The sequence below is a fragment of the Ursus maritimus genome, unplaced genomic scaffold (genome assembly GCF_017311325.1).
Source record: "Ursus maritimus isolate PB19 unplaced genomic scaffold, ASM1731132v1 scaffold_23, whole genome shotgun sequence".
NCBI classification, from domain to species: domain Eukaryota; kingdom Metazoa; phylum Chordata; class Mammalia; order Carnivora; family Ursidae; genus Ursus; species Ursus maritimus.
The window spans coordinates 29,492,333-29,519,160 of record NW_024424786.1 but is presented as its reverse complement, the minus strand read 5'-3'; the positions used below and the strand labels follow the sequence as shown (position 1 = coordinate 29,519,160).

Below are 26,828 nucleotides of genomic sequence, written 5' to 3'. Positions count from 1 at the left end.
TAATTGTACTCTTCTTGAGTGAGAGAAAATCTGAACACTTGGTAATTTCTTAGTTGAGAGGAATTGGTTTGCCCTCCCCCAGAGGCATTACCACCATGTGTGTCACTCAGCCCTAGAGATGGAACCAGAGACCCCAAGGAACTTCACATAGCCTTGGGAGTAGAGCAGCAAACCCTTCCAGTTGACCTCTTCTCCCCCTCCCTCAGACCCCTGCCCTTCCTCGCTCAGAAAGCCATGAACATAAGCTTTCTGGACACCCAGGGCCTTAAAGACGACACTATAAACTACTTTCCCATTGTGTCCCCCTTGTGGTGTGCTTCATGGTTGGTTTTATGGAGGAAATATGTCCTTTTGGGTTAAAAAATGTATGTGAGAGGTGAAGTGAGTGATTCTTCTGGAAGGCATTGTACTAGGCACAGAGGACTGCAGATGTGTGTAGAATAATGCTGCTCTCAAGTAGCTTGCCGTATGGAGGAGGAAATAGGACAGGGAACTGATGAAAAACAGAATATCAGGCAGCGTTTGTGCCCCAGAACAGTGACTGCCACAGTTTTATAAGGCAGATGCTGACATTCTCCTAAAGTAATAATATGAGAAGCAGAAGGAAAATATGGAAGTGGCTAGGAAATAAAGTGAAAGATCTTTGTGATTGTATTTGTTTTTTCAGATCTGGTAGCATATTTTTCAACATAATGATTTTTGAGAACTTTTGATGTTCTGCTTACAGGACCGAAGCTTCTTCCTCATCAGTAATCAGTTTCATTCTCATTTATTTAATTCCTTGCTGCCATACAGAAAGACAATTAGCATCCACATTTTTTTTAATTTGAAAAACTAAATTAGGTTCGTGTTCACAGTTTTATATCCACTGTTCTAATATCATTTCAGTATTTACAAGGTTCATAAAATGAATTAGCCATTGAGTCATAATAAGAATAGTAATGCAACCCCAGTCTACCAATTTGCTAGCTGCCATTTGTGCTTAAAGATGGTAATGCTACTGGTGTTCTTTTGTTTGAATGGATGCATCTGGAAGACAAGGTTGGGGGTAATCAGAGTGTCAGCCTCTTGCAAGATGACCTTTCCTTGGCAAGTGCATCTCTAATGAATGAAACAGGCAGGTGTTAAATATCCCAAGTGAGGATAGTTCTGCATTTTCTCTTAGGTTATGATAGGAATTGGAAATAGAAGAAAGTATATGTAAGATTTTTTTTTTTTTTTACATTATTCAGATCTTAAGCATGCTGCGGACTAGAGTTTGACCCATATGTAACAAGAGTGGGCTTCCTTCTGGAAAACTGCCCCTATATCCTAAAATACAGTGAAATCAGAGCAATTTAAACTCATTTTTATACATAGGAATTAAGCTGTGCATTTTTCTTTTTGTATAATTTAGACTGTTGTAGTTACAGATTCGTATCTACTCTAGTTATACAATTTATTTCAACTGGGGCCTTTCATTTTATTTTTCACCCTTCCAAAATGTAATCCATATTACCTCCTTTATTAATGTTTCCAATTTGAGTATGTTCTTTTTTTTCTTCCTCATTGGCTACAGTTAAACTATGTTTTCATTATTTAAATAAAAAGTGAATTCTAAATTTTCATTTAATTTTCCTTCCCTAGACAATTAAATCCCACACAGAAACAGATGAGAAACAAACAGAGAGCCGTACCATCACTCCACCTGCTGCACCCAAACCAAAACGGGAGGAGAACCCTCAGGTAGGCTTAGCCCTCCAAAGGCATGGCTCAGTCTGTGGGATGTGACTTATTCTCACAAACCAGGAGGGACACTTGCTCTCTGAGTCACTTGATTTTCCTTTCCTTGTGCTTCCTCACTATCCGATAATGTATTGCCTAGTCGGTTTGGCCTAAGGCAGATTAAGAGTGTGGCCTGGGGGGCGCCTGGGTGGCACAGCGGTTAAGCGTCTGCCTTCGGCTCAGGGCGTGATCCCGGCGTTATGGGATCGAGCCCCACGTCAGGCTCCTCCGCTGGAAGCCTGCTTCTTCCTCTCCCACTCCCCCTGCTTGTGTTCCCTCTCTCGCTGGCTGTCTCTATCCTGTCGAATAAATAAATAAAATCTTTAAAAAAAAAACAACAACAAAAAAAAAGAGTGTGGCCTGGAGTGTCCGTGAGCTGGCATACAGGCATTTCATGCAACGTTACAAATTTGAAATATAAGATTAATGATCATTTTCCCGGGTATTCCTCATGGTAATTATGTTTTGTTTGTCTCAGCCAACATTTCTAAGAGGTCCGTCCAGTTCACTCAGCTAAGGTCTATTTATGTTATCGATTACAGTTGTTATACGTGCATTTTTGTTTCTGCCATTGCACTGCACCGGATTCCCAAACCCCAAATGAATCAGTAGCCCAAAAGTTGTTTGTTGAAGCCTAAAAGTAGGGATGAAAATAGTAACATCTGTACTACAACTTAGGATAGAATTACAAACTTACATAGCAAACAGGACTGGTACAGATACACAATGTGAATGTGTGTGTCCTCTTAGACAAAAGAATTTTTTAGTTTGGCTCTTGCATAAGCAGCTCTAAAAGAAAAATGTGGACACGTAATATGATGATGAATCTGATAGTTGGACTTTATTAGACCAGCAATCTATTTCCTTCTGTCCTCAATGCATTCTTTTTTAATGAAACCATGTCAAATAGTAACATGAAGCCATCAAAACTTCATGTCATTTTTTTTTAAAGCGGTGATTTATTAAGTTAAGCCAGTTCCGGTTTTTCTAAAACAGGTACAAATTATTATTCTTTTGGATATGAATGGATTCGTTTTTAAAGTATGTGTAAAGAAGGGACCAAAACTTGAACCAGAAAGACGTACCAGTGATGCAAATTGCTGAGGAACTTATGACGTCATCCACAAAATTACCAAAGGAAACCAAAGGATATCTTATGTTGGTGGCCCAGTGCGGGCCAGTGAGTACTACTACCGTGTAGAGTGGTGGATATTTCACCTTCTAACTGGACAGAATCACTGCCATAAAGAGAATAAATTAGTTTTTGGTACACGTGTGATGCATAGATGAGGCAGAAGTTCTTAACAACTTTTTATTCTCTTTATCCCTGAAAATCTGTTCCAGAGGAGAGGAGTGGTTTGTTTTGTTTTTTACATTTTTTTTATGTGAGCTTGAACTCGACTGGCAAAGATGAGTTGGATGTGACTGGCCAAGAAGAGTACTGTTACTTGATTAAAAGAAGGTGCATCTTAATGTCAAACCACACACTGCTTTACAAACAGAACAGTTGGCAGACAGCCTTCTAGTCTTGATCAGGTTGTGAAGAATAGTGAAAAGTTGGAATGTAGTTAACTGGCAGTCACAAAATACATGCCATTTCAACGTGCAGTGTAGAAAACGGGCAGCGAGTCTGAGTGCTTTTCCTTACTAAAGGGGATAGGCTCCCAGCTAAGTTTTTCAAATAAGAAGTAAAATAAAAACATTTCTTCAGAACCCTGAGGATACCAGTAAAGGACACTTCTGTGTTCTCAAGTGGCTTGCTCAGGGACTGTTTCTTCCTAAAACACTCAGTATCTGAAAGAGCTTGCATCTCTCACTTCAGGCCAAAGCATCGTGGTATTGAATGTTGAGGGGAAGCTATCAGGATTGTTAAAGCCCAAGCGGTGATAGAAACAATTCTACAGGAATATGTCCTAACAATTGATGGTATTCTTTATTATCGGTGAGGGAAATTGGTGATCTAGTGTTTGGTATATTCAGCAACCACTTGCAAATGAGGACATACTTTCCAGACCACACGTGACTACAGAGCAAAATAAGAATCCGTCTGTTGCTCTCTCCAACTCTAGGCATCTAGTGTTCGAGCTTTGAGGTTCGGTATTCTAATCGGTTTAACTTCTGATGGAGCCCAGAGAGTGCTCTCCAAAGGGAGATTCCTCCATAATTTTTAGGTCCATGTTTGTTTCAAAAACCATAGTATTAAACAGGACCGTCTGCTGTTGTTCCTAAAACTCGTTTAGCTCTGAGTTGGCATTGTCCAGTCCTTGGTGGTAAAAACATCAGAAACCCTGGCCTGCTGTGACAAGTGAAGAAGCACTTAGCATCTGGAGCCGGTGGTATGGGAGGCTCTTCGTAACCCTCTGCATGTTTTTTGAGTACAAAATCCTCTTCCCTATAAGAGGATTTTTCTGAAAAAAAAAAAAAAAAACTTAGGGCATTCAAAGTTGCTGATTTCTGTCATTGAGAAAGTAGAAGATGCAGGCCCCAGTCCTTCTCGTTTGATCCCTGTAAGACCAGAAAGCCTCCAGAGTGGCTCTGGAAGGTGTCTGTTCTTGGGTCACCTGAACCTGGCCTCCTTCCTTCAAGCGACCAGCCCGTTGGGCTGGCTTTGCCAAGGAGTCTAACTAGGAACATGCAGTTGGCTTTGTGAGAACCCAAACTGAAGTACATTCTTGTTTCTCTGGCACAGAAACTTGCCTTCATGGTGTCTCTAGGATTGGTAACACATGACCATCTAGAAGGTAAGAGAAGATATTCATGGTGCTGCCTTGCTTCTGGCCCAGAGCTTTGTTCTTGAAAATGGTGTTGAGTTTATTGTAGAATGTAGAACACTGGAACACGAATAGAGTATGATTCAGCTAATGTGGACCTTCTTTGCTTTGGAGTCAAACTTGCCTTTTCTCTATCTAACATTCATCCCCTCCCCTCCCTGTTGTCATCCACACTGCTGTCCAGGGGAGATTCCCCAGTTGCCTCTGTTAAACTGACTTCTTTTCACCTTAGAGGAACTCTTTTTTTTTTTCCCTGACAGCACAAAGTATCAGATGCCCCTCTGACAAGTCTTTGTATTTTTCAGTCACTCTGGGTTATCTGAATCTTAAGAGCAGTTACAAAGCTACCCCTGTCCTAGTTATTTAACTCAAGAATGGTGAACTGTGGTTACTCAGTCTAGGTCTGTGGATAAAGTTCATCCACACCTGTTTTCCAGTGAACTAAAAATAGATGAGGACAGCTTGTTTAGATGTGTTGTCTGCTGTTAAGCTGTGGGTCAGAGAGAGCCGCTGGGGGACAGCATGGTCTTGCTTTCTGAGCAGTCAGAGTGGACGGTCCTCCACCTTTGTTCCCGGAGGTGTGCTTGCCTCTGCTGGGGCTGCAGTGAGATCAGGAGATGTGCCCCCATTTCTAGTTTGTCATGGGAAAACCAAAAGATAAACAGTAAAGTTCAGTTTTTGAGGTTCTCTATACCTCTCTTCTAACTCGACCCTTTTGTTTTCCCAAGAAATCCAAAGCAAGAGGCAAGAGCGAAAAAGAAGAACAACAGCAAATCCGGTGTACAGTGGGGCCGTCTTTGAGCCAGAGGTATTCCCGGCCAGCGCTTGGCCTTCCCCTCACTGTTCTAGTTTTAGTGATGATTTTTTTCCATCTCCTCCTATCTAAAAACCTACTGAAGAACAGTATCTTGATTATGCTTGGCCAGCTTTGTGAAATGATGGGGTTTTCTCTGGCTAAATTATTATTCACTGCTTTTCCCTTAGTTTTTTTCCCGAAGTTTGAGCAAATACAAACCTACCTTAAAAATTTAACTCATCTTGGGGCGCCTGGGTGGCACAGCGGTTAAGCGTCTGCCTTCGGCTCAGGGCGTGATCCCGGCATTATGGAATCGAGCCCCACATCAGGCTCTTCTGCTGTGAGCCTGCTTCTTCCTCTCCCACTCCCCCTGCTTGTGTTCCCTCTCTCGCTGGCTGTCTCTCTCTGTCAAATAAATAAATAAAATCTTTAAAAAAAAAATTTTAACTCATCTTGGCTTCAACACAGCTGTCATCCGAAGCAGAGGCAGACCTCTCTGGAATATTCTATTCTCTCAGAGCCAAGTATATATAATAAAGCCCATTAGCACTGAGACCTTGGGGTGACTTGCACTCACTCGCGGGCATGTTGACAGGCATGCTGTGCTTGGTCTGTAGCTTGTGCCGGTGTTGGTAGTAACCATGCTATTCAACTAGTTACCTTTCCTTCTTCAATCCTCAAAGCGTAAGAAGAGTGCAGTCACATACCTGAACAGTACAATGCATCCTGGGACCCGGAAGAGAGGTGAGTACCTTTTTGCAGCTCTCCCTCGCTGTTGCTTCTGCTTTCTGTGTTGTGTTTCTTCCCCCTCCTGCCTCCCCTTGTCCTAGAGCCTAACTCCTAAATCCCTTGAACATAGTTTTGTTGTTGTTGTTCTCTGAAAATGGGGGGAGAAGAGAGAGATTTCTCCTTAGAGTTCTGTATACTGAATCGCAAGCTGCCTTTCCTAGGATTCTGGCAAAGCTGACTCAAGGAAATGGCTTAATACAGCATTTCTGCCCCAGGCCCACCAGGCTGTCCATGAATAGCACAGCGAACAGAACATTGTGTGAAAGGAAGCATTTTAGCATCATTGAGCAGAACAGAGCACTGCTGTTGCCAAGGTGTTCTTAGTAGTGTCTAAGTTGTCTTGCTGCCAGCGAGACCAGAGCATGACTCGGGTTTCTGTGAGCTGCAGACTTTCCAGGAAGGAGAGGTGTAGCCACACTGAGAACTTAGAATCTATGAGTTGAGGGCATCTCCAGCTAAGGAAGAGGAGGTCATGGTCGAAACAGGCTCCCCAAAGTAGAAGTTCCTAAAGAGCACTGTCCCCCTATTTCAGGCCTGGGGGTTGGGGGTGGCGCCCCTTACTTGTGGGTAGGGTAGAGGCAGCAGCCCTCTGTGCAGGTCTGAGTAGGTCTTAATAGCTCTGAGTTGGAGCTCATAAACAAGATTCTGAAATTGTTCTTTGATGTCAGTAATACGTCCCAAGGTCCCTTTCTGCACATGATAATGTGTCCCTGAATTACAGTTCCAGGCTAGAAAGGTTGCAGAGTGAGGGGAGTAGCATACTAATTTTTGCATAAGCACACACTGTCTCAGAGCTATTGGAAGCCTAGGAGGTCATCCTGACCCTTTTCTTTTGTCTGCCTTAGGCAGGGCTGCAACTGTACCATTACCACCTCCTCACCCAAGAGAGATCGTGTACCCACCCTCAGTGTCCCATTCCGTTTCATTGCCTACCTGTCCTTTAGGTGGCCAAAAATATTTCCATGGGAAACCCTAAGTCGTTGCTTCCTATTGATTCCTGGGCCACAGTAACCAGTGTTGTGGGTTATTTTTTTGTTGTTTTATTTTTGGCAATTTTTAGTGACCTCTGACCCAGTTCTCAGAAAGGAGCCCCCAGTCAGAACCCACAGTTAATTGGTCTGCTGGTGGGGACTGTCTGCTAAGAGGACAGGGGTTAAACGAGCCAGAAAGACCTTGGCATCACTTGCCAAGGTCAGAGGATGAAAGCCTGTATTCACAATGCCTAGGATGTGCCTTCTGTGGGTAAACAAAGAACGTTCATCTTTCATTTCCCCTTCGGGCAGCCCTCAATTCCCTAGAAAAGACAAACCTGTATGATCTGTCTTTGTACTGCAGACATTGCCAGTTTAACACAGATAGGTAACATTTGTGTAATGTCTGACAGAATCATGACACTTGTGCATAACCCTGATATAAATTAGAACTGTTGGCAAAGTTGTGATCGCCTGTACCTTTCACCAGTGCTTGTAGGCAGTTGTGTGCCTCTCCGGCTTTTTTTTTTTTTTTTTTTTTCCCTTTGCCATGCTGAACATATACTTTTGATCACTCAAAGCTTACAAGCTTTGATCCTGGCCCTTCTGTCAGGGACCCCGGCTTAGATGTATCATAAAGCAGGAGTGGTTGACCAGTCTTGCCACACCCGTCAGGCTTCATTTATAGATCCTCTGTAGCCATGAGGCTTGATTCCCAGTGCTCTTGCTCCAATCAGTCTTTCAGCAACGTTGCTGATGGCAGGGCCTTCTCTGAGGTTTGGCGACAGGACCTGTCCATAGACCTGTAGTTCACCAGAGTGTTTGTGACCGAAGCGGGGAGATGTTCTTGATTAACTGGGGAGGGAATCTGACTCCAGACATACTTCAAATCACTGTTAAGCTCAGATCATCCTTTTAGCTCTTAGGTTCCAGCTAGTCCCAGAACATATTTGTCACCAGCTCTACCAGCAAGGGGTGAGAATAGTTAACTTGAGTTTTGCCTCCTCAGTTTGCCTTTCTCCACCCTCACAAGCAGTGAAATGACCAAAATATAGATAAGAGAGAAAAGGAAAAGCAGAAATCGTAAATAAATCCATTTGTGGGAACAGGGAATCATTAGTGATTGTAAGGAGGATGGTTACAGAGAAACCTTAGAGAACAATATGCAGAAGAAGTGAAAAAATAGACTCTTATTCCTAGCTGTGGCCCTGTTGAGCTTGGCATCTTGTTCTCATGCTAGAAATCTCAGATCGTAAGAGTCCAGGAGTCTCACCATGATCCACCCAAGGCCAGGCCCTTTGACATGATGCAGCCCTCCTGTCATTCTCCAGGGCTCTCTTATCCTCCTTTCTTTTGAGACTCATGCAGTTGTTTCTAATGACATTTAAATCTTTGCTTCTCTTCCTATCTTTGGGACTATTGTATTAACCTTCTGTCTGCTACCTCACTTCCTTTTCCATGCTAGCCAATGAGGAACACTGGCCAAAGGTATGTAAGATCATTTTTCCCCCTTTCTTTCCCTCCCCCTTTTTTCCCTTTTGTTCCCTTCTCTTGGTATATAGGTCGTCCTCCAAAATACAATGCAGTGCTGGGGTTTGGAGCCCTTACCCCAACATCCCCCCCATCCAGTCATCCTGACTCCCCTGAAAATGAAAAGACAGAGACCACATTCACTTTCCCTGCACCTGTTCAGCCTGTGTCCCTGCCCAGCCCCACCTCCACAGACGTAAGTAACTTGGGAAAAGCACGCTCTCTTTCTGAGAGCTTAAACTGGGGAAACCGTTATCATGTGTTGTCTCCTTACTGGCTGCATCTCCTTGACTAACCCTGGAACAGTACACTGTAGACCGTGTAAGGCGGCTTTCCGCCTGGGCCCCAGGTCCTGCCATGTCCTTGAGAATCACTTACAACATCAGGAGGCTCAGTCAGAGTTGTTTAAATCTGGATTTGATTTGCTGTGAATGAGTTCTCAGGCAGGGGGATGGGGTGGGAAGAAGCCAGCTCATATAACTGAAAGGTGCCCAGGTTTCCATCGTCCATGTTTTGGGGTGAGGAAAAGGAACAAGGCGCACGTTTCCCCGGCAGTCCTTGTTTCCTGCTTCAAGTAGAATTCAAGAAGTGGGAAACTTTTCTTTCAAGCAACTTTATTCAGCAGAATTGATCAAACAGGGTCCTGAAGAAGTGTCAGCTGTTTAGTAGCCCGCATGTAGAAACTGCAGGACTGTAAACTAGTACCCTGAGATGTTCTTTGTTTTTATTTTGCTTTTTTTTAAGTTTTTAATTTTAATTCTAGTATAGTTACCATACAGTGCTGTATTAGTATCAGGTGTACACTATAGTGATGCAACGGTTGGACACCTTGTACTCCGTGCTCATCATGATAAGTGTGCTCTTTAATCCCCTTCACCTGTTCCCCCCGCTCCCCTGTGGTGACCGTCAGTGCGTGGTTCTCTCGCACGCGCCCTAAGATTTTAAATGAGCACTTACAAAGCAGTGATTGTAGTCAGCAAATACTTGCTGAGCGCTACCATGCTGAGCAAGGGCTGTTCTTGAGGCTGGCGATAGAACAGGGAACAAAACCCGACTTCCTGCCCTCAAGCAGCTCCTGTTACAGGGCCAGAGGCAGGCGAAAAGCAAATGAACACATTAAAGGTAGCGGTTAAGTGCCGTAAAGAGAACTGGGGCAGAGTAAGGAGGATAAGGAATTATGGCAGCAGGCTCCTATTTTATTTTATTTTTTTATTTATTTTTTTTTAAAGATTTTATTATTTATTTGACAGAGATAGAGACAGCCAGCGAGAGAGGGAACACAAGCAGGGGGAGCGGGAGAGGAAGAAGCAGGCTCATAGCAGAGGAGCCTGATGTGGGGCTCGATCCCACAACGCCGGGATCACGCCCTGAGCCGAAGGCAGACGCTTAACCGCTGTGCCACCCAGGCGCCCCCGGCTCCTATTTTATGAAGAGAGGGAAGAGAGCCTTTCTGGTAGGAAGTGGAAGGTGTGAGAGTATGTCAGGGGGAGAGCATTCCATGCAGAGGGGACAGCAGTGCAGAAGCCGTGAGGTGTGCACGCACATGGTGTGGAGGAAAGGCAAGAAGACCAGGACAGCAGGGCAGAGGGAGCGCGGAGATAGTGGGAGATGACTCCCCAGAGGTGGCAGGGCCCAGGGTGCAGGACCTTGGGGCTTTTACGTGGAGGGAGATGGGGGACCACTGGAGGACTTTGAGGAGAAGAGTGACGTAATTTTTCAACTTTTCATTTTGAAAAATTTCAAAGCTACAGGGAAGTTGCAAGAAAATACAAAGCAAATATATACCTTTCACCCACATTCACTGATTGTTACCATTTGCCACATATGTTCCCCCTACACACACAAACACACACACACACACTTTTTGTTGACCTAGTTAAGAAGTTGCAGACACTGTGAATCTTTACCCGAAACCCTTCAGCATTTATCTTCTAGGAGCAAAGATATTCTCTGAAATAGTCACAATGCAGCTATCAAATTGAGGACACTTCATATTGAGTAAATATTATTCTAGACTATATATTCCATATTCAGGTTTCTCCAGTTGTCTCACTTTGTTTTTTCTGCTCCAGAATCCAAGCTAAGATCACTCTTGATATTTTTGTCATGGTATTGTCTCTTTCATCTCCTTATTCTGGAGCAGTTTCTCAGCCTTTCTTTGTCGTTCGTGACGTTGACATTTCTTAAAAGGTAGGCCAGTTGCTGTGTGGAGTGTCCCTCCATTTGGATCATCTGATTGTTTCCTCAAGAGTAGACTCAGGGTATGCATTTTTATAGGAACACTAGATACATGATGGTGCGTCCTTTCCAACAGATCACGAAGAGCAGCGTGTGCCGTCAGTCGGTCTGTCCCGTTGCTGGTGATGTTAGCTTTCATCTCTTAACATAGATTGCATCAAATTCTCCACTTGTAAAGATGCCTCTTTTCTCTTAGCAGAGATAGCTTTGGGTCTGTTTAAGTATCCAGTTCCCCAACAAACTGTTACCCAGTGGTTTTAGCATCCTTTGATGGTTCTTGCCTGTGTTTACTATTTTTAAGGTGTTTACAAAATCAACTTGGATTTTAAAAGGATCACTGTGTCTAAAACCTAGAGAACAGACTGTGGAGAGGATAGGATGGGAGCAGGGAGACCAGTTAGGAGGCAAGAGCTGAGGACGGCTTGGCCTGGTGGGGTGGGAGACATAGAAATGGAGGAAAGTGACTGAGTCTGCATATATTTTGAAGAGCTGGCAGGCTTAGATATGAAGTATGAGAAAAAGAGAATAGTCAAGGGCGAATCCAGAGTGTTGGGCCTAAGCAACTAACAGGATAAAACTGTCGTTTACTAGAGATGGCAAGAGGAGCAGGTTGAGGAGGGAACCAAGAGTTTCAGTTTGTACATGTCCCATTTCTTTTGTGAATTACAGACCTTGTCTTTAGGATCACCTTCAGGTAAAATGTCCCTTGAACTGGAAGGTTCTCAGTGCTTACTAATGGTGTACCCTTTTCCAAAGAACAAAACAATACCGTATGCACATTCTGAATTGAAATTCTAGAAGCCGCAAAGGAAGTGTCCTCTTTGGAGGACCAGGTCATAGTGGAGTTCTGTTCTCTGGCAGCCTTCCTTCCTTGGACATAACTGGTGACTACAGACTCAGCCTTGCTCTTGAAATTCAGAATTTCACCCAGCCTGCCTGAGTTTTGACATTAGTAATTGATACAGGTTTTCTACCTGTCCTGAGTAGAAGGTTTTCTACCTGTCCTGAGTAATGAGTACCAGGAGTCCTTGTCAGAAACCTTGTTTGCTGGTACCAAAGATCGTCCCAGCTTTTCTTCAGCAGAAGCATTGCCGGAGGGATTGCTGGCTTATGACCTCTTGGTAGCGGTCTTCCACAGGGTGTACAAATGCCGGGGAACAGGTGATTTTGTGGTTCTGCGCGTGAGTCTCTTTCCTAAACATTGACCCCTGATGGGGGATCTGTGGCTTTCTTTGAGAGACTGAACCCCAAGGTTCTACTCGGATCAAATCACAAAGTAAAAGCTTCTGCCAGGTTTTGTCTTGAAATGCAAACACTGCTCTTTTCAGAAATCTGAAGGTGAAAGAGGCTTTTCTAAAACCACTAAATATGTTAGAACTTCCTAAGTTAAACCTAGTGGAATGGATTTTTTTTTTAAGATAATTGACTTCTACTTTTACAGTATCCCAACAGTGGTAGTGATTAAAATCACACCGGATTCTGTGTGTTTGCTGCTGGGTCAGACAAGCCCCAGCAACATTAATTAAACAATCACAGCTGAGAGGCAAGCATTTCCTGGGGATCAGTAACCGTCTAGAAGGACTTGGTAATACAAAACCCAGCCAGACACTAATCCTCAGGATAGACCTTGTTGCCACTATCATTTTATGAGAAGGGAAGATACGTTGACATAGTTACAAAACTCTTTTAGCAAATGATGAAGTTGCAGTTGATAATAGCCTGGGTGTTTGCAAGAAACATACATGCTCAGCTCCTAGCAAAGAATCGCGGGTCACCATCTTTCAGTTTAACTTTTGGTTTATGGTGACAACTCAGTCACCAAGGCCTGAGCCTTTTGACCTGGAGCAGCCCCTCCATGGGACTTCCTCTGCTGTCTTTAAGCTAAGCAGAGAACCATTCTGGGTAGATAAAAGCTATACCCTGGCATTTTATTATTCATTTCTATGGGCAGTCATTCTCCAAGTTTGGTCCCTGAGACTCTTTTCGGGGTCCATAAAATCAAAACTATTTTCATAATAATACTAAAATATTCTTTGCCATTTTCATTCTCTTTCTCTCAAGAGTAACCAGTGAAGTCTTCCAGATATTACATGACCTGTAGCGATGTCATAACTCTGATGGCTCATGGAATGTGCACTTGTGTGTTCTGGGGTTTTACAGTTTTTCAGTATACTATTTTTGTAACTTACTGTGATTCTGTAATTATTTCAAAACCGAAAACTTTTAAAACTTCTAATACAGTAAATATCAATAAATATAACTCACATAAACAAAAGCTCTTTGAGGTCCTTAGTAATTTAAGATTTGTAAAGGGGTCCTGACACCAAACAGACCGAGAACTATTGCTCTAGAACATGGAAATAGGATAGGAAGCCTTCTTTCCTTTCAGAACTTGAAAGAAATCAGCTAACCTTTATTTACATACTGTCCGCCCTCCACTTCTTGATGTTCTCCTGCTCAGGGGCAAAGGAAAGGGAGAACTCTGTACCCAACAGAATACCCAACACTTTTGTTTACTTCATCCCGGGTAATTTATCTAGGATTCATGTGAAACAGTCTCTGAAACCTTAAAATTTTTATAAACTTCATAAAGATGCAGACTCACACAGGACTCAGGTTCAAGAAAGACTGTTTCTCTAGAGAAGAGTGCCTTTCAGCCTGATTTTAAGAATGCAAGAAGAAGAAAGTTACAGTTAATTGAGGAATGAAGCCTTAACCTCTTTTGCTGCCTCAAAGCTGAGCTTGGAGGCCGCACACTCGTGCAGTATTTTTGCTTGTATCCTGAGTATCTTTTTTATTGCCCAGAGGTCACATTTTCTTACTAAGAAAGACTAAAAACCAGTCCACACTCGGATTATCTTTTTTGCAGCCAGTTTTCTAGGCTCTGGATACCCTAGTGAATTATAGCAAACGTTTCCATTTCTTTAGAGAGAAGCTGTAGGTCTGGGAAGATAAGTTCCTCCAGCAGTGGTGGCTGAGGGGTTCTGTAGCATAGACAAGAAGACTTGAGCATTGCTCAATGCTCCATTGCTTCCTGTGCAGAGTTTCTGTATCAGGCCTTCTAGCAGAATAGCCCAGAAATCTAAAACAACACGCTGGCAGCGAAGAGGGGGCTCCCAGCTGTGGCACTGCCTTGCTGGCTAACCTCCGGCATGTCCCTTCGGTCTTCCTTCCCATGTGTCTCTATCGGTGCTATTCCCAGAACAGGCCAGGGATTGACCTGCTGAAAAATACCTTTTCCCTAAATACCTTTTTTTTTCCCCCAGTGTTCTTCTCTCCAATTTAAGTAGCTCTGCTTTTTTCTGATGGTGCCTTCTGTTCAGGGGGCTCCAGCAGACTTACCTGAGAACCCGCACTATCAGAGGTGGGGGCGGGGAGACAGGCAGAGTACACGGGGGCTGCTTGTCTTTTTCCATCTGGTGACGTATTTTATGGGGAGGAATAAAGCCTCCAGCATAGAACGGTCCATTGAACAGCAAATGCCAAATAGTGGTTTTAAGTGAACATTGTCAGCTGTTGCTCTGGCTTTTTAAAATTCTTCATGTTAGAAAGCTCATGTGAGTTTAATTTGTTCCTGACTTAATCTTTTCTCATTTGAACGTGCACTGTATTTTTTCTCCCTGAGCAAGCAAAGAATTTAGTAAAATTCCATTTCTTGTCTGTCTTTTCCCAATCCTGAACTCCCCTAAAAATGATGGGTAATGAGAATTGTTTGTGTCCTATCGTAGTAGAACACGTTATGAATGGGTTTCAGTGGCTCCCACCTTTATAATTCGTGGGTTGGACTCTACCAACACATAAGTGCTGAGCTGTCACCTGTAAAGTTAATTTGGGCCTAGGTGATTACACAGCTTTTCTGTAAACTCTAGTTTAAGGATGCTGTCCCTGCCCAGGGAACCTCAGTCGTACGGAACAAGTGGGGGCCGTGTCCTTGGTAATTCCTACTTTCCTCGAATACTTTTGTAACATGTTGGAGGGGGCACAGCTGATTGTCCTGAAACATACATGTCCAGAATGTGCATGTTAACATTCATATTTTACCTTTTTTGTCCTTTCTCTTACCTTTCCTCTCAATTTCCTAGGGTGATATCCATGAGGATTTTTGCAGCGTTTGCAGAAAAAGTGGCCAGTTGCTTATGTGTGACACGTGTTCCCGTGTGTATCATCTGGACTGCTTAGACCCTCCTCTGAAAACGATTCCCAAGGGCATGTGGATCTGTCCCAGATGTCAGGACCAGGTACTATGGGTGGGTCAGACAGAGTGATGGGCTGAGGAGGAAAAAGTACAGTCAGGAGGACCTCCTTTCCCCTCAGGTCTGGGGGAATGGTGGAGTCTTTCCCACTCCTGGTAGTTCCCCTGGCCACCTCTGGTCTGTTCATGGCACCGCACTCACCCACGTAGCTTCCATCCTCTCAAGCTTCTCTGTCCTGTTACTGAGGTGGTGAGTCTGTGTGTAGGTGTAAAGACTCTAACTGCTTCCCTTTATTTAAAATTACTTATCTTCTCATGACCTTGCTCTTTAAAAGCCATAAGACTTTCTGCCTCTTTCTCTAAGAATGGTCCAAACCCAGTAGGTGGTTTTGAGACTCTTCTTTTGGAAATAAAACCCTTAAAGGAAAGTGCCCAATTGACTGTTTAATTCAAATAACAACAGTTTCACCTTTAACCTATGTTGTCGCCGGGATCAGAGAACTAACTGTAAAGTGGCCGTCTTACTGTGGCATGGACTTGAAAGGCAAACAGTAATTGTCCTAGCCTCTTCCCTTCTCCTCTGTTCAGTCTGCTCTCTTTTTCTCAACTATCCGTGTACCTTTATGTTCTTATGGTAAGCTGTCTCCGTCTTTTTTGGAAGTAGGCAAAGTATAAATAATAAACAGACCCAAGAGCCCAGCAAGCTTTGGGATGCTGCTCAGTTCTTTGGAATCCTGTTTGAGAGAATTCCAGTCTTTCCCCTTTTAATCCTGGTCCTCATCCTACTATCTTCACGAGATAGTAGAGACCATTCTCTCTGTGTTCTCTCCTGGTGCTGCGCTGTGACCGTCTGATAATTTTCTACACAAGGTCTAGATTATACTTTAGTATTTGGAACTGATATTTAATCTCCTTGGTCAGGCTGTCTTTGAGGGACATATAAAACTAAAATTGAGACAGGCCAGTCACGGGTGCGACTGTCCGTGCGTGGCTGCTGCCATCATGCAGGCTTGTGGCTTGTCTGCCAGCGGTTCTGTCAGAGTAGTTGGGCCTCATATGTGGCATAGACGAGAAGCTAGCAATGCCCAGCCAAGTCCCAGCCTCTTTCCAAGCTGGGGCTCAAGTGGCTTGGCTTTTCCTGTCAGGAAAACCTCATCCTGTCAGGAGTATCTGGAACTTCATGGTCTAGAAAGTATAGACCAGGGTTTTGCAACCCTGCCACCATAAATCCTTCCTGGATTGTGTCTGCCAGTAGCTACAGACACGTTGCTTGTCACTACGCAGGGGATATGTTTATACCTCCTTTCAAGGTAAAATTCTAAACTTCATTTCAGATGCTGAAGAAGGAAGAAGCAATCCCATGGCCTGGAACTTTAGCAATTGTTCATTCCTATATCGCCTACAAAGCAGGTAAAGAATCGTCCACACTCCCTTTTGTGTAAGCCTCCCCTTGCTTAAAAAAAAAAGTACTGGAATGCCACATTGTTTTGTTTTCAAAAGGAAATTTAAAGTTAAAAATGAAAAGCTTTTCTTGAACAGAATGAAAAGTTTGTGTGGTATTTTCTTGGGGAGGAAGAACGAGAAACGGCATCTTGTTTAGAGCCAGGCCCCTACCACTGACCGTTTCCTTAGCATGCGTGGCTGTACACAGAATAAGGGAAAGTCGAGGTGGGTGCGATCTGCACGCTGGCTGGAGCTCAGGGCAACTTTGGGCAAAATATCTTCTTTGGCCAGCATTCTGAACACATTGGCCTTTTCAAAGAATTTATTGTTAAAAAGTTTTGTTTTGTTTTCAGCAAAAGAAGAAGAAAAACAGAAATTACTTAAATGGAGTTCAGATTTAAAACAAGAACGAGAACAGCTAGAGCAGAAGGTGAAACAGCTCAGCAATTCTATAAGTGTAAGTAAACCTCATGCTTCACTGGTGGATACAGCTAGGGACCCTTCCACGTGCACAAAAGTCCATGTGGCTCCAAGAGTGGATTCGGGTCCTTCAGCGTAACAGCACAGGTAACTTGGGGTGGACACAAAGTTACAGTTTGGCCCTCAGGACAGGTGGCCAGTTGGTATCTGGTGCCTTCGCCAAGCTCTGGAACCTCCCATCGGCTTTGATCTGAGTGAGGATTTTCAGTCTGCAGGCTGAAGAGTTAAAGTAGCGGCTACAGCAGGATGGCCACCCCCACTGTGTGTTCCCAAGTGGGTTTGGGAGGACTGTGAAGCCTCTCCCTCGCCAGGTGGACACAGATCCGGTCCCTACAGAGCAGCCTTTCTCGTCATCCTAGTTAGTGGTCTGTCTGCATGGCCCCTCGCTCCCGTCCTTTCTTCCACGCCCTGCTGATTGCGTCTCCAGGTTTTCCTGACCAGCCTGAGGATGAGAGGCTCCTGGAGACGAGTATTGGAAGTAAATACTGTCCAGCCTGGCCTGTCCAGGTGGAAACCGGGTTGTATCTGCAGCAGAGATTCTGGGCCCCTCCAGAGCGGGTTTTATTTCTCATTGAGTAGGTGCCCCTCCCCTTGTTGGAGCCAGATGGCTTCAGCCCTCGTGGACAGCAGGTGGTACCCTGGACTTGGTGGCAGTTGGGCTGTCCCACTCAGCTGCTTTCTCCTCGTCACCCTACTCCCCGTGGCATGCAGGTTTCACATCTCTTTGCCTGCCTAGAACAGAAGCCAGCAGCAGGGGGAGACCGTAGGCCAAAGGGCAAAAGACTGCAAGTCCATGACCGAGTGTAAGGGTTTCTATTGGCTGCAGTGTTTGATTCTCCCAAATATCACTGTGCTACCCCAGGCCTGCCTCTAAATTCTTGCCATCCGAGTGGTCCTCGGTAGCCCTCAGATTGGATCCAGATACCACTGGCTTGTTTTCTACCCTTGAAAGCTCAGTCCAGTCCAGAGCACATTGGCACCCATTTGCGTGGCAGAAGCATACTGAACCTGCCCAAACCAGCTTCGGTGCAGCTCTGGGAATGTTGTTTTTAAATTGCTTTTATTTTGTAGCGTTAGAGTGGTAATTCACATTTGGTTTTAAGTCCTAGTGTCAAGCAGGGTTGGCTTTGAAACCACTCACTGGCACTCTCCCTGCTGCCTGTGGGGCCTCCTTCTTCCGTTGGGCGCTTGTTTCCCCTCCAGTGCAGAGCAGAACAAGGCCTAGGCCAGCACACCAGCCGGCAGGGTTCTTTTCCCCAGAGAGGGCTGCCAGGCCTGTCAGAAATTAAAAGCCACAGAGGCTCAGTGCCACTGCCCCTCTCATTTGCTGCAGAAATGCATGGAAATGAAGAATACCATCTTGGCCCGGCAGAAGGAGATGCACAGCTCCCTGGAGAAGGTAAAACAGCTGATCCGCCTCATCCACGGCATCGACCTCTCCAAACCTGTAGACTCTGAGGCCACTGTGGGGGCCGTCTCCAACGGCCCGGACTGCACCCCCCCTGCCAACGCCGCCACCTCCACTCCGGCCCACTCCCCCTCCTCCCAGAGCTGCACAGCGAACTGTACCCAGGGGGACGAGACTAAATAACAGAGCCCTGCGAGGAGAAGCCACGGGATCCCGGCGGCAAGGAGAGCAAAAACACTGAAGACTCTAGAAAAGCAAAGCCGGATTTCTTCTGGAAAGTACAGAATTCTTTTGGTTCTTTGGTTCCAGAGAGAGAGAAGATGCTTGTGCCAGGTGGCACCAGAGTTTGCCAATTGATCCTTCTTATTCTGTGTGTACATGCAAAGATTGGACCATGTTACATGAACTAGTGCCAGCTGGAGGTTCTGTGCCAGCACCATGCCAAGTGAAATAATATATTTACTCTCTCTATTATACACCAGTGTGTGCCTGCAGCAGCCTCCACAGCCACCATGGGTTTGTTTTTGTTTCGTTGGGTGGGGAGCAGGGACGGGCGGAGGGAGGAGAGCAGGTTTCAGATCCTTATTTGCCGAGCCGTTTGTTTAGGTAGAGAAGACAAGTCCAAAGAGTGTGTGGGCTTTCCTGTTTCTAAACTTTCACTACTATAAAACCAAAAAAAGGAAATCGAGATTTAACCAACCCCAGTGCCCAGAGGAGGGATGGGAGGGAATGGGAGGGAGTCGGGGTGGGGAAAGTCTATCAAATAAGCAGTATTTCCTATTGTCTGGGGTGGGGCACAGTGCCCGGAGAGGTGGACACCGAGGACAGCCACGGGGTCCTTCTCCCGTGCACTCCGCTTCCCGCCCTGGGCGCCCCCCCGCCCCCCCGCGTTCCTTCCCTGCTTTGGCAAATTGGCGCGCATCCCCGTGGATGATCGGTTACCTTCCCTCTCCAAGGACAGGCAAGAGGCCGCCTCGGCGGGGCCATTGCCCGGGGCAGGGAAGAAGGGTGTGTGTGTCCAGGGAGGAAAAAAAGGTGGATCAGTGATTTTTACTTGAAAACAAGCTCCATCCCTTTTCTATATTTATAAGAAGAGAAGATTCTGAGAGAAGCAGCACGCGACCCAGGTGTGTGTGAATTGAATGGAGATGTTTCTTTTCTCTTTTTTTAAATTTTTGTTTTGTTTTGGTTTGTTTTGTTTTCTTTAAGAAAAAGTTTTATTTTGTTGTTTCTTTTACTTTTTTGGTAACAAAAACTAAAATAAGGAATAGAAAAGCTGTTTTTCAGGCTGACAGTCAATTAAGGGTAGTCGAGGCCGTGCATGGTAGAATAGGAATCATAGTGTCAGTGAGGTCCAGTGAGTCCGTGTGAGTCCTTGTGTCATCGTTCGGGGCACTGTTTTTTATGCAAGGGCAAAAATCTTTGTATCTGGGGAAAACAACAACAACAACAACTTTTTTTTAAATTAAAAAGGAAAATAAAAGATATTGAGGTCTTCCTAGTGTTACTTAAATTAAGATCAAGGTAAGAAACATTGTAAAAAAAAATTACAAAAGTGCTATTTGTTTCCTAAAAACAGTGATTTCTATTAAAAAGGTGTCAGAACTGGAGAAAATGCTGTGTAGTTATAATTTTTTAGCACAGAACCTGCTGATCATGATGACATTTTGCTGTTTGTGTCTCAAGACTGGTGGGCGAGTCTCCATGATTTCTGTCCTCTGGACGACTGCAGCCCTGATGGGCAGCGGCCGAGCCCTCCCACCACTCTCCCCTCCTCGGAAAGGACTGTCCTCTCTTCTTGGCGCAGGGATCTGGGCTTCTGTTTTTGAAGCCCACATGGAGTGTGGATGGTATCAGGGCCCTACCCTACCCATTGTCTCCTCGGATTTTGCTAGAGCAAAAGGCTGGTGCCTATATAAGATCCCTTCCTTTGGTGCTGCTCTCCGTCTTTCAGCCACCAGCATTGTGAGTGCCTGGGGGACAACTTCGAAGGACATGGCCAGTGACACTCATTGGTGCCCAGGCACCCTGGCCTTGGTGGGAGGGTGCAGGGGGCAGGCTGGCTGCATCAGCCCTCGGTGCTGAGAAAGAACAAAGGAGTGAGATGTCTTGAGGGTACATGGTGTCTCTGAGACAGAGCCCCAGGGTGGCCTTTGTGTCTGTCTTGCCTTTGAAGAGGTCTGACTCTCCAGCGCTTTCTCTGCCTGCTGGCTCCAGGTACTGGAGATAGAGTTTACTGCCCTTTGCCCATCCACAAGCTTCCTGGGCGACCTTTGGCTAGAATTGCTGTGCTTGCCTTGGCTTGGCCTGTCTCCTTTTTGAGAAAACCAGGGTTCTGAAAGATTCAGACCATTTCTGTCATCTTGCCTCGTGCGAAGTGAATTTTGTCAGGTGTGTGCCCTCTTCAGAGACCTTGGCCCATCGTGTGCCTGGCCCACAGGAGGGAGGCAGGCGCTCGTCGCCCCAGCTCTCCTGGGACAGCTCTCCCAAGCCCGCCCCATACTCCATAATGGCCAGAGTCTAGGAGGGGCAGAAAAGGTCCCGTTAGTTTCTCCCTCGCCCAGTTAGGCCCAGAGATCCCAGTTAGAACCCTGAAAGCAAATTCAAGAGAAAGGGTTACTTCTTAGGTCAAATATGCCTCATCTCTACCGGCCATTTCATCTTCCTAGGAATGTTAGGGGACTAAGAGTGGCTTATATAGGCGTCAGAGTCAGGCCCTGGCTGCGAGGTTGCCTGAGAGGGACAGAGGAGCTCCCTTTTCTCCTGTAGAAACCAAGGTGCTACGTCTAGACAGGGAGCTTTGGAAATGCCTGGACTAGTTGGAGAGGAATAGTTGGCTGAGGCTCAGAGCCCAGCAGCAGGCTGTGCACCCGGTCTTAAGCTCTCCCATTTGACTTGTCTGGGCCCAGAGACTGGGAGTTGCCACATAAGACCTATCTTTTCTTGAAAGAAGTTAGGAAACGATCATCACTAGAGGCCTTGGCTCAGAAAGGAGCTGCGTGCGAATTCTCGGGGTGTTGGGGGTGATGGGGGGCAGAGCGAGATACCACTGACCGGTATCTTGCCTGCTGCTGTGAGTACACATACTCTGGCCTCACCCGGGGTTGGGATAGGGATTCTTCCTAAAGTGCAGGTACGAGCTATTTTGTGAGTCCGCTGGTGTGGAGCACAAAATGCAACCCTGCCCCCAAACCCACGTTCTGGACTCAAATTCCAAAACTTAACTTACTGCCAAGAAAAGGCCCTGGTCACTCCGCCTCCTTTTCCTCTACTGTCCTGCCAAGAGAAGACCCTCTGTCTGTGCCCTAGACCTGTGGGTGCTTGTGACCACCCGAGACACACGTTCGTGATTCCTCACCTGGGCTGTCTCCACCTCCCTCTTCTCCTTCCCTCTGCTGCTCTTTCGCCATGCCCAGGCTTAGCTGCTCATAGGCACATCTCAGGCCAGCTGGCTTCGCAGTCACTTCAGAGCCCAGGGAGTGGCTGGTCTGGGACGAGGCGTTGGCTGCCCCTGGGCCCTTGATCAGGAGGCCAGTGGCGCAGGCACTGCACCCTGGAGCCGGTGAGGTCATGTTGCTGTCATCTTCCCGCCTCACATTCTTGCCAATGCCGCCCGCAGGTCCTTTTTCTTTGCTGGAGCCTGTTGGGTCTTGTCTCACCTCTGCTGAGCTCATCCGGAGTTCTGCTCTCTCCATTCCTTATCAGGCCTTTTGGGGCAAGCGGGCTCGGGGGCCTTCCCTGTGCGGGGCAGCATCCGAGTGCCCGGTTTCCCTGCGGGGCCTGCCTGTCCCGGCTTCTTCCTGGCTCAGGCTCAGTAGTGCAGGTGGGCACAACGGCCGCCCCCACGCCTCTGCCCGTAAGTGAGGGTGACTGTTTCCCGCTAGGTCTGCATGGACGGTTGCCCCTCCAGCCATCTCTGATACTTCCTCTGGGGGCCAGCAGAGCCTCTCTGGGCTCTTACTCCCAAGTCACACCGCGCGCGCGCAAAGAGGTTTCCTCCCTTCACTCCCTTTCAGGGTGTGGTCTTTCTTATTTATCCAAAGGGCTTAATTTAGGAGACTTTTACCCCAGGGGTAAAAGGCTCTCCTGGGTAGTGGGATGGATGGTGGCCCAGGTACGCTCCAGGCCCTGGGTTCTCCAGATTCCATGGCTTCTGTTGGATAGGGGCAACTCTGCTCTGTGTAAATGACTGTGGGCCTCACCCCCACCCCTCAGCTGGGCACCTTGGCAGGAAACAGGAGACCCATTCTCACCCTGACTTATAGCCGTCCTCGGTGTCTGCTCCTCTCCAAGGGAGGGGGCGGCCCCCGGGAAGATTTCCTTGGCCCTCCGGCATTAGTGAAGGGGAGGACGCTGGGGATCGTCCCCTCCAGAGAGCCAGGGTGGAACTTTTAAAAATAGCCCTCGTAGAGGAAGGGCAGGGCTCACAGATTCCACTTTGCTCCCCCCTCCCACGAGGGCCTTCCTCCCTGAGGACTCCGCCATCCCCCACAGCAGCCTTTGGCCCCTGCACCTCTGTCGTTGGGTCCTCAGCCCAGGGTAAGCTGCAGTCAGGCAGGACAGGACGGGCAGCCAGAGGTCAGCACGCTCCGAGCAGAAAAGAGCCAGCCAGCCCCCAATCCTGTCTCTTGTCCACGCCCTTTGTGATTTCAGTCTTGGTAGAACTTGTATTTGGAGTTTTGTGCTTCAAAGTTTTTTGTTTTTGTTTGTTTCATTTTTGTTTTGAGGGGGTGGGGGGGATCCAGAGCAGCTGATCAATTTGTATTTATTTATTTTAACATTTTACTAAATAAAGCCAAATAAAGTCTCTCAGCCTCATGGTGTTGGGTTTGGGGCAGGGGAGGGTGGGCAAGACACACTCGGGTCCGGGCCCTCCTGCAACTCCAGGGAGACTCAGCCTCTTCCCGGCTGACCCACACCCTCATGCCCCAAACCAGATGGAACGTGAAAACGAGCTTGAAGCACTTTAATTACGAAAAAGGGATGTACAGATGAAGACGGGGGAACCAGCCCCAAACAGCTGGGGCACCGGGAGAGTAGGCCCCAGCCATAGATAGCAGCAAGGGGAAGCCCCTGGACCCACCCCACAGGTGCTCCAACTGAAGCCCTTTCCACTGAGACTTTCAATAATTTAAATAACGGGGGGCGGGGGGGAAGGTGGCCAGGGTGCTCCAGTGTCCGCACAGAGCCTGTGAGACCCAAGGGGGAGGACGGGGGTGAGCCACGCAGGCCCAGCCTCCGGGGGGGGGGGTCAGGCGGGGCCTCGGGGCTGCTGCAGGGCCGTGAGGTATTTGAGGGCAGCAGCCCCATAGTGACGGGACAAGTCCTGGTGGAACTCATCCTTCAGGGCCTGGAGGCAGTCACGATAGGTGGGGCTGGAGCGGAAGCGAGAGATGTCAAGGCTTGGGGCGTGCGGCAGGTGGATGGCGAAGGCCTCGGGCAGCACCAGGAGCTCATACTCCTATAGGGGCGGAGGCAGATGGACAATCATTGCCTGGGCTGGGGGTGAGGACTGCAGCTCTGGCGGATGGGGAGCAGGCTTACTTGATAGCCCCTGACAGCCAAAGTAAGGTCAAAGGGCAGATTTTAGTCCTATACCGATGGAATTTCTAACAGTTCTGCCTAATGGTGCCGGTTGCTATGCTGCGGTATAGTGAGCTCCCTGGGCCTGGCGGCATCCAAATTGAAACTGGAGGCAGCAAGGCACCTCCTCACCTGGGCATCCAGCTCCACAATGTGGGCCACCTTGTTCCAGCCAAAGCCCACAAATCGGGGGTCATAGCGGGGACAGTCACGAGGCACGACCACGTAGGGCTCGTAGTCAGCTGCCCACTGCACACGGTATGGGGTCTGAGCCTCCCGCCAGCGGGCGTAGTCTGTGGGCGCATGACCCTGGGGCCACTCGTGGTACCTGTGGAACAGGATGGGGCAGGGCACCGAGCTAAGGCTAGGAGCTCAGTGAGAGGGTGGGGGGACCGGGGTGGGGACCGGGGTGGGGCACGGAGCCGAGCAGAGCAGCGGCCTCTCCCACCTGAAGGTGTAGAGGGAGCCAGAGTCCAGCAAGGCCAGCAGTTCGGCCTTGGAGCTGGGGAAGCTGAAGCGGTAGCGTAGGGTCTCGAATGCTGGCACCACCAGAGCCGCTTTCCGCTCGCTGCCCAGCTTCAGCTGCTCGATGGAGGCCCTGAGGGGGAGTCCCCGTGAACGCGGCAGAGGAGGGAAGGCTCCGGGCCCAGCGAGTCCCTCGCTTCTCTTAGCCGCGGGACCCCAGGCCGGCTGGCCCTACCGCCCCGCAGGTGACGGTCGCGAGTGCGGCTGCTAGGGAAGCAGGTCCCAGCCTCCCCTCCTCTCCGCGGCAGCCCCCGCTCCTCTCCGCGGCAGCCCAGAGCACCGTACGGACCCCAGCTAACAGAGGACACTGAGGCCCAGAAAGGAGCCACCACCACTTGCCTAGGGGCCCCGTCCACACACACCCGTCCGCCGTTCCTCTCCCTCCCTCCCCAGGCCCACCTGAGGTAGTCATAGAGGGAGTAGGCAGGCAGGAAGTCAATGTCGCTGAGGAAGACGTAAGGCGTGAGGGCCTGGGCCAAGGCCACGTTACGCAGCTGGTTGACGGGGTAGAGGGGTCCCTCACGGTACACCACGTGGTAGGCCACGTTCTGCCGGGCAGAGAGCACTGCCGAGGCCTCGACGAAACGCAGGAACTGCTGGGCCTCTGCGTCTGTGAGGTACAAGGCCAGGCTCATGGGGCCCGGCCAGTGCCTGCACAGGGCTTCCAGCATCTGCAGCCTGGGGCGAGGGGGGTGGTCAGCCCGGCTGGGACACCTCCCCCGGGCAGCTGCCGTAGACACCCCTTCAAGGGACTTACTGAGCACCTTCCCGGGGCTTTTTAAGCGGGTCTCACCTAATCTTCACAACTACCCGCAGGGGGGGCCCTTTCCCAGGTAACAAATAAGAACACCAAAGGCCAGAGATAGTAAGACCTGCCCGTGGTCCCAAAGCTAAAGAGGAGCAGCTCCAGGCACCTGCATGATTCCCCAAACCCAAGCTCTCAACCACAGCCAGTGTCTCCAAATTCTGGAACTCCTCAAGCATGAGGCAGCGAGCAAGAGCTCTTCCTTCCACCCCCTGAAACCGTCCTCTAGCAAATCCCCAGTCCAGCCCCTGCCTAGCCCCCTGCCGCGGCCCTCAGCACTCTCACCGGTCCATGGAGAGCTGGGCCACCAGGGTGACATCGTGAGGCTGGGGGGGCGGCGGCTCGTGGGGCAGGAAGGTGACGTGCACGCGGTGCACGGTGAGCTGCTGCTGCCGGAACTCGAAGCAGGCATCTTCCTCGTCCAGCTGGGCCAGGGCCCGCTGCACCTGCGGGGGTCACAGGAGACGAGCGCCAGGGCTGCGGCGGGAGGGTAAGGCCCCAGACAGGGCCAGGTCCCACCAGAGCAGAGAGGGGACAGAGCCTCCCCAAGGCAAGGGAAGGCAGCTCCCTCTCACCTGCTCGGCCCCAGGCGGGGGTGGGCTGGGGCACCCAAAGAGCTCTCTCCGCAGCAGGTTCCCGTCATACTCCAGGAAGGTCAGGTAGAGGTTGCGGAAGTGGTCCACGTGCTTGTTCTTCACGCGCAGCTTCTTGGGGGAGTTCCAGTGGATTACCTGGGACCCAGGAGGGTCGTGTTCAGGGGTTGGGAGCCGGGAACGGAAGCACACCGCTCGCCCCCCACCCACTCACCTTGAGATCAGACGCCTCTGAGTAGCAGCGCTCAGCCAGCGTGTGGTCTGACAGCTGAACGTTCCAGACGCAGGGCAGGGGCTGCACCAACCTGGGGTGCTCCTTGATTACGGCATTGAAGATGTCCTGGGCAGAGACCGCCATCATGCCTCGGCCCAGATCCTGCCCCCCACCCACCCTCCCACCGCTCCCTGTCCAACGCTCCCCCCAGACCTGGTCGGCCAGTGAGGTGGCGGGCAGGGTGAGGAGCTCCCGCGTGGCCGTCAGCTTCCACATCTGCTCCCAGCCAGCCTGCCGGAGCCGGTCCAGCCGCAGGAGGATCACACCTGCCCAGGGGAAGGGGTGGTCATGCCCACCTGGGCTAACCCTGCTCCTGGGGTCAGGGGTCACGAAGACGGCTTTTGAATGTTTACTTTTTGACTTATTGGTATTTTCTGACTGTTCAGACAGGAGCATGGACTGCTTCAGCCAACCATCATTCCTCTTGGGGGTGAAGGGGGGCACTACACAGCTTAGAAAGCACCTCCACAGCCATCTTCTCACACTCAGTGATCCCAAGGCTGACAACATCATCCCCATTTAATGGATGAGAAATCAGAGGCCCGGGGGACCAAGTGGCTTGGCCATAGTCATCCAGCACAGCCATGGTTGGAACTGTTTTCCGGCTCTTCGGCCGGTGTTCTTTCCACAGCACTATTCTTTTGGCGGGGGGGGGGGGGGGGGGGG

At 48.5% G+C, this 26,828-nt stretch overlaps 2 protein-coding genes across 10 annotated transcripts in view; one reads left to right on the top strand and one right to left on the bottom strand.

Annotated features, from left to right (window-relative positions):
* Positions 1-23,189, top strand: part of PHF21A (PHD finger protein 21A) — a 188,738-nt gene extending 165,549 nt beyond the window's left edge. For all 8 annotated transcript variants that reach the window (XM_040639009.1, XM_040639004.1, XM_040639010.1 and 5 more), the window contains 9 exons: positions 1,627-1,725; positions 4,454-4,505; positions 5,264-5,343; positions 6,015-6,075; positions 8,654-8,817; positions 14,942-15,097; positions 16,386-16,461; positions 16,848-16,951; positions 18,308-23,189. In XM_040639009.1, coding sequence (XP_040494943.1) covers positions 1,627-1,725; positions 4,454-4,505; positions 5,264-5,343; positions 6,015-6,075; positions 8,654-8,817; positions 14,942-15,097; positions 16,386-16,461; positions 16,848-16,951; positions 18,308-18,565 — 1,050 coding nt within the window. In that variant the 3' untranslated portion in view covers positions 18,566-23,189. The remainder of the gene's footprint in view (positions 1-1,626; positions 1,726-4,453; positions 4,506-5,263; positions 5,344-6,014; positions 6,076-8,653; positions 8,818-14,941; positions 15,098-16,385; positions 16,462-16,847; positions 16,952-18,307) is intronic.
* Positions 23,190-23,332: 143 nt separating this feature from the next.
* The window catches only part of LARGE2 (LARGE xylosyl- and glucuronyltransferase 2), a 5,376-nt gene continuing 1,880 nt past the window's right edge, over positions 23,333-26,828 (bottom strand). For both annotated transcript variants that reach the window (XM_040639003.1, XM_040639002.1), the window contains 8 exons: positions 26,316-26,428; positions 26,103-26,228; positions 25,871-26,026; positions 25,581-25,741; positions 24,890-25,168; positions 24,414-24,563; positions 24,098-24,293; positions 23,333-23,843 (listed from right to left, as the gene is read on the bottom strand). In XM_040639003.1, the coding sequence (XP_040494937.1) occupies positions 23,634-23,843; positions 24,098-24,293; positions 24,414-24,563; positions 24,890-25,168; positions 25,581-25,741; positions 25,871-26,026; positions 26,103-26,228; positions 26,316-26,428 (1,391 nt within the window). In that variant the 3' untranslated portion in view covers positions 23,333-23,633. The remainder of the gene's footprint in view (positions 23,844-24,097; positions 24,294-24,413; positions 24,564-24,889; positions 25,169-25,580; positions 25,742-25,870; positions 26,027-26,102; positions 26,229-26,315; positions 26,429-26,828) is intronic.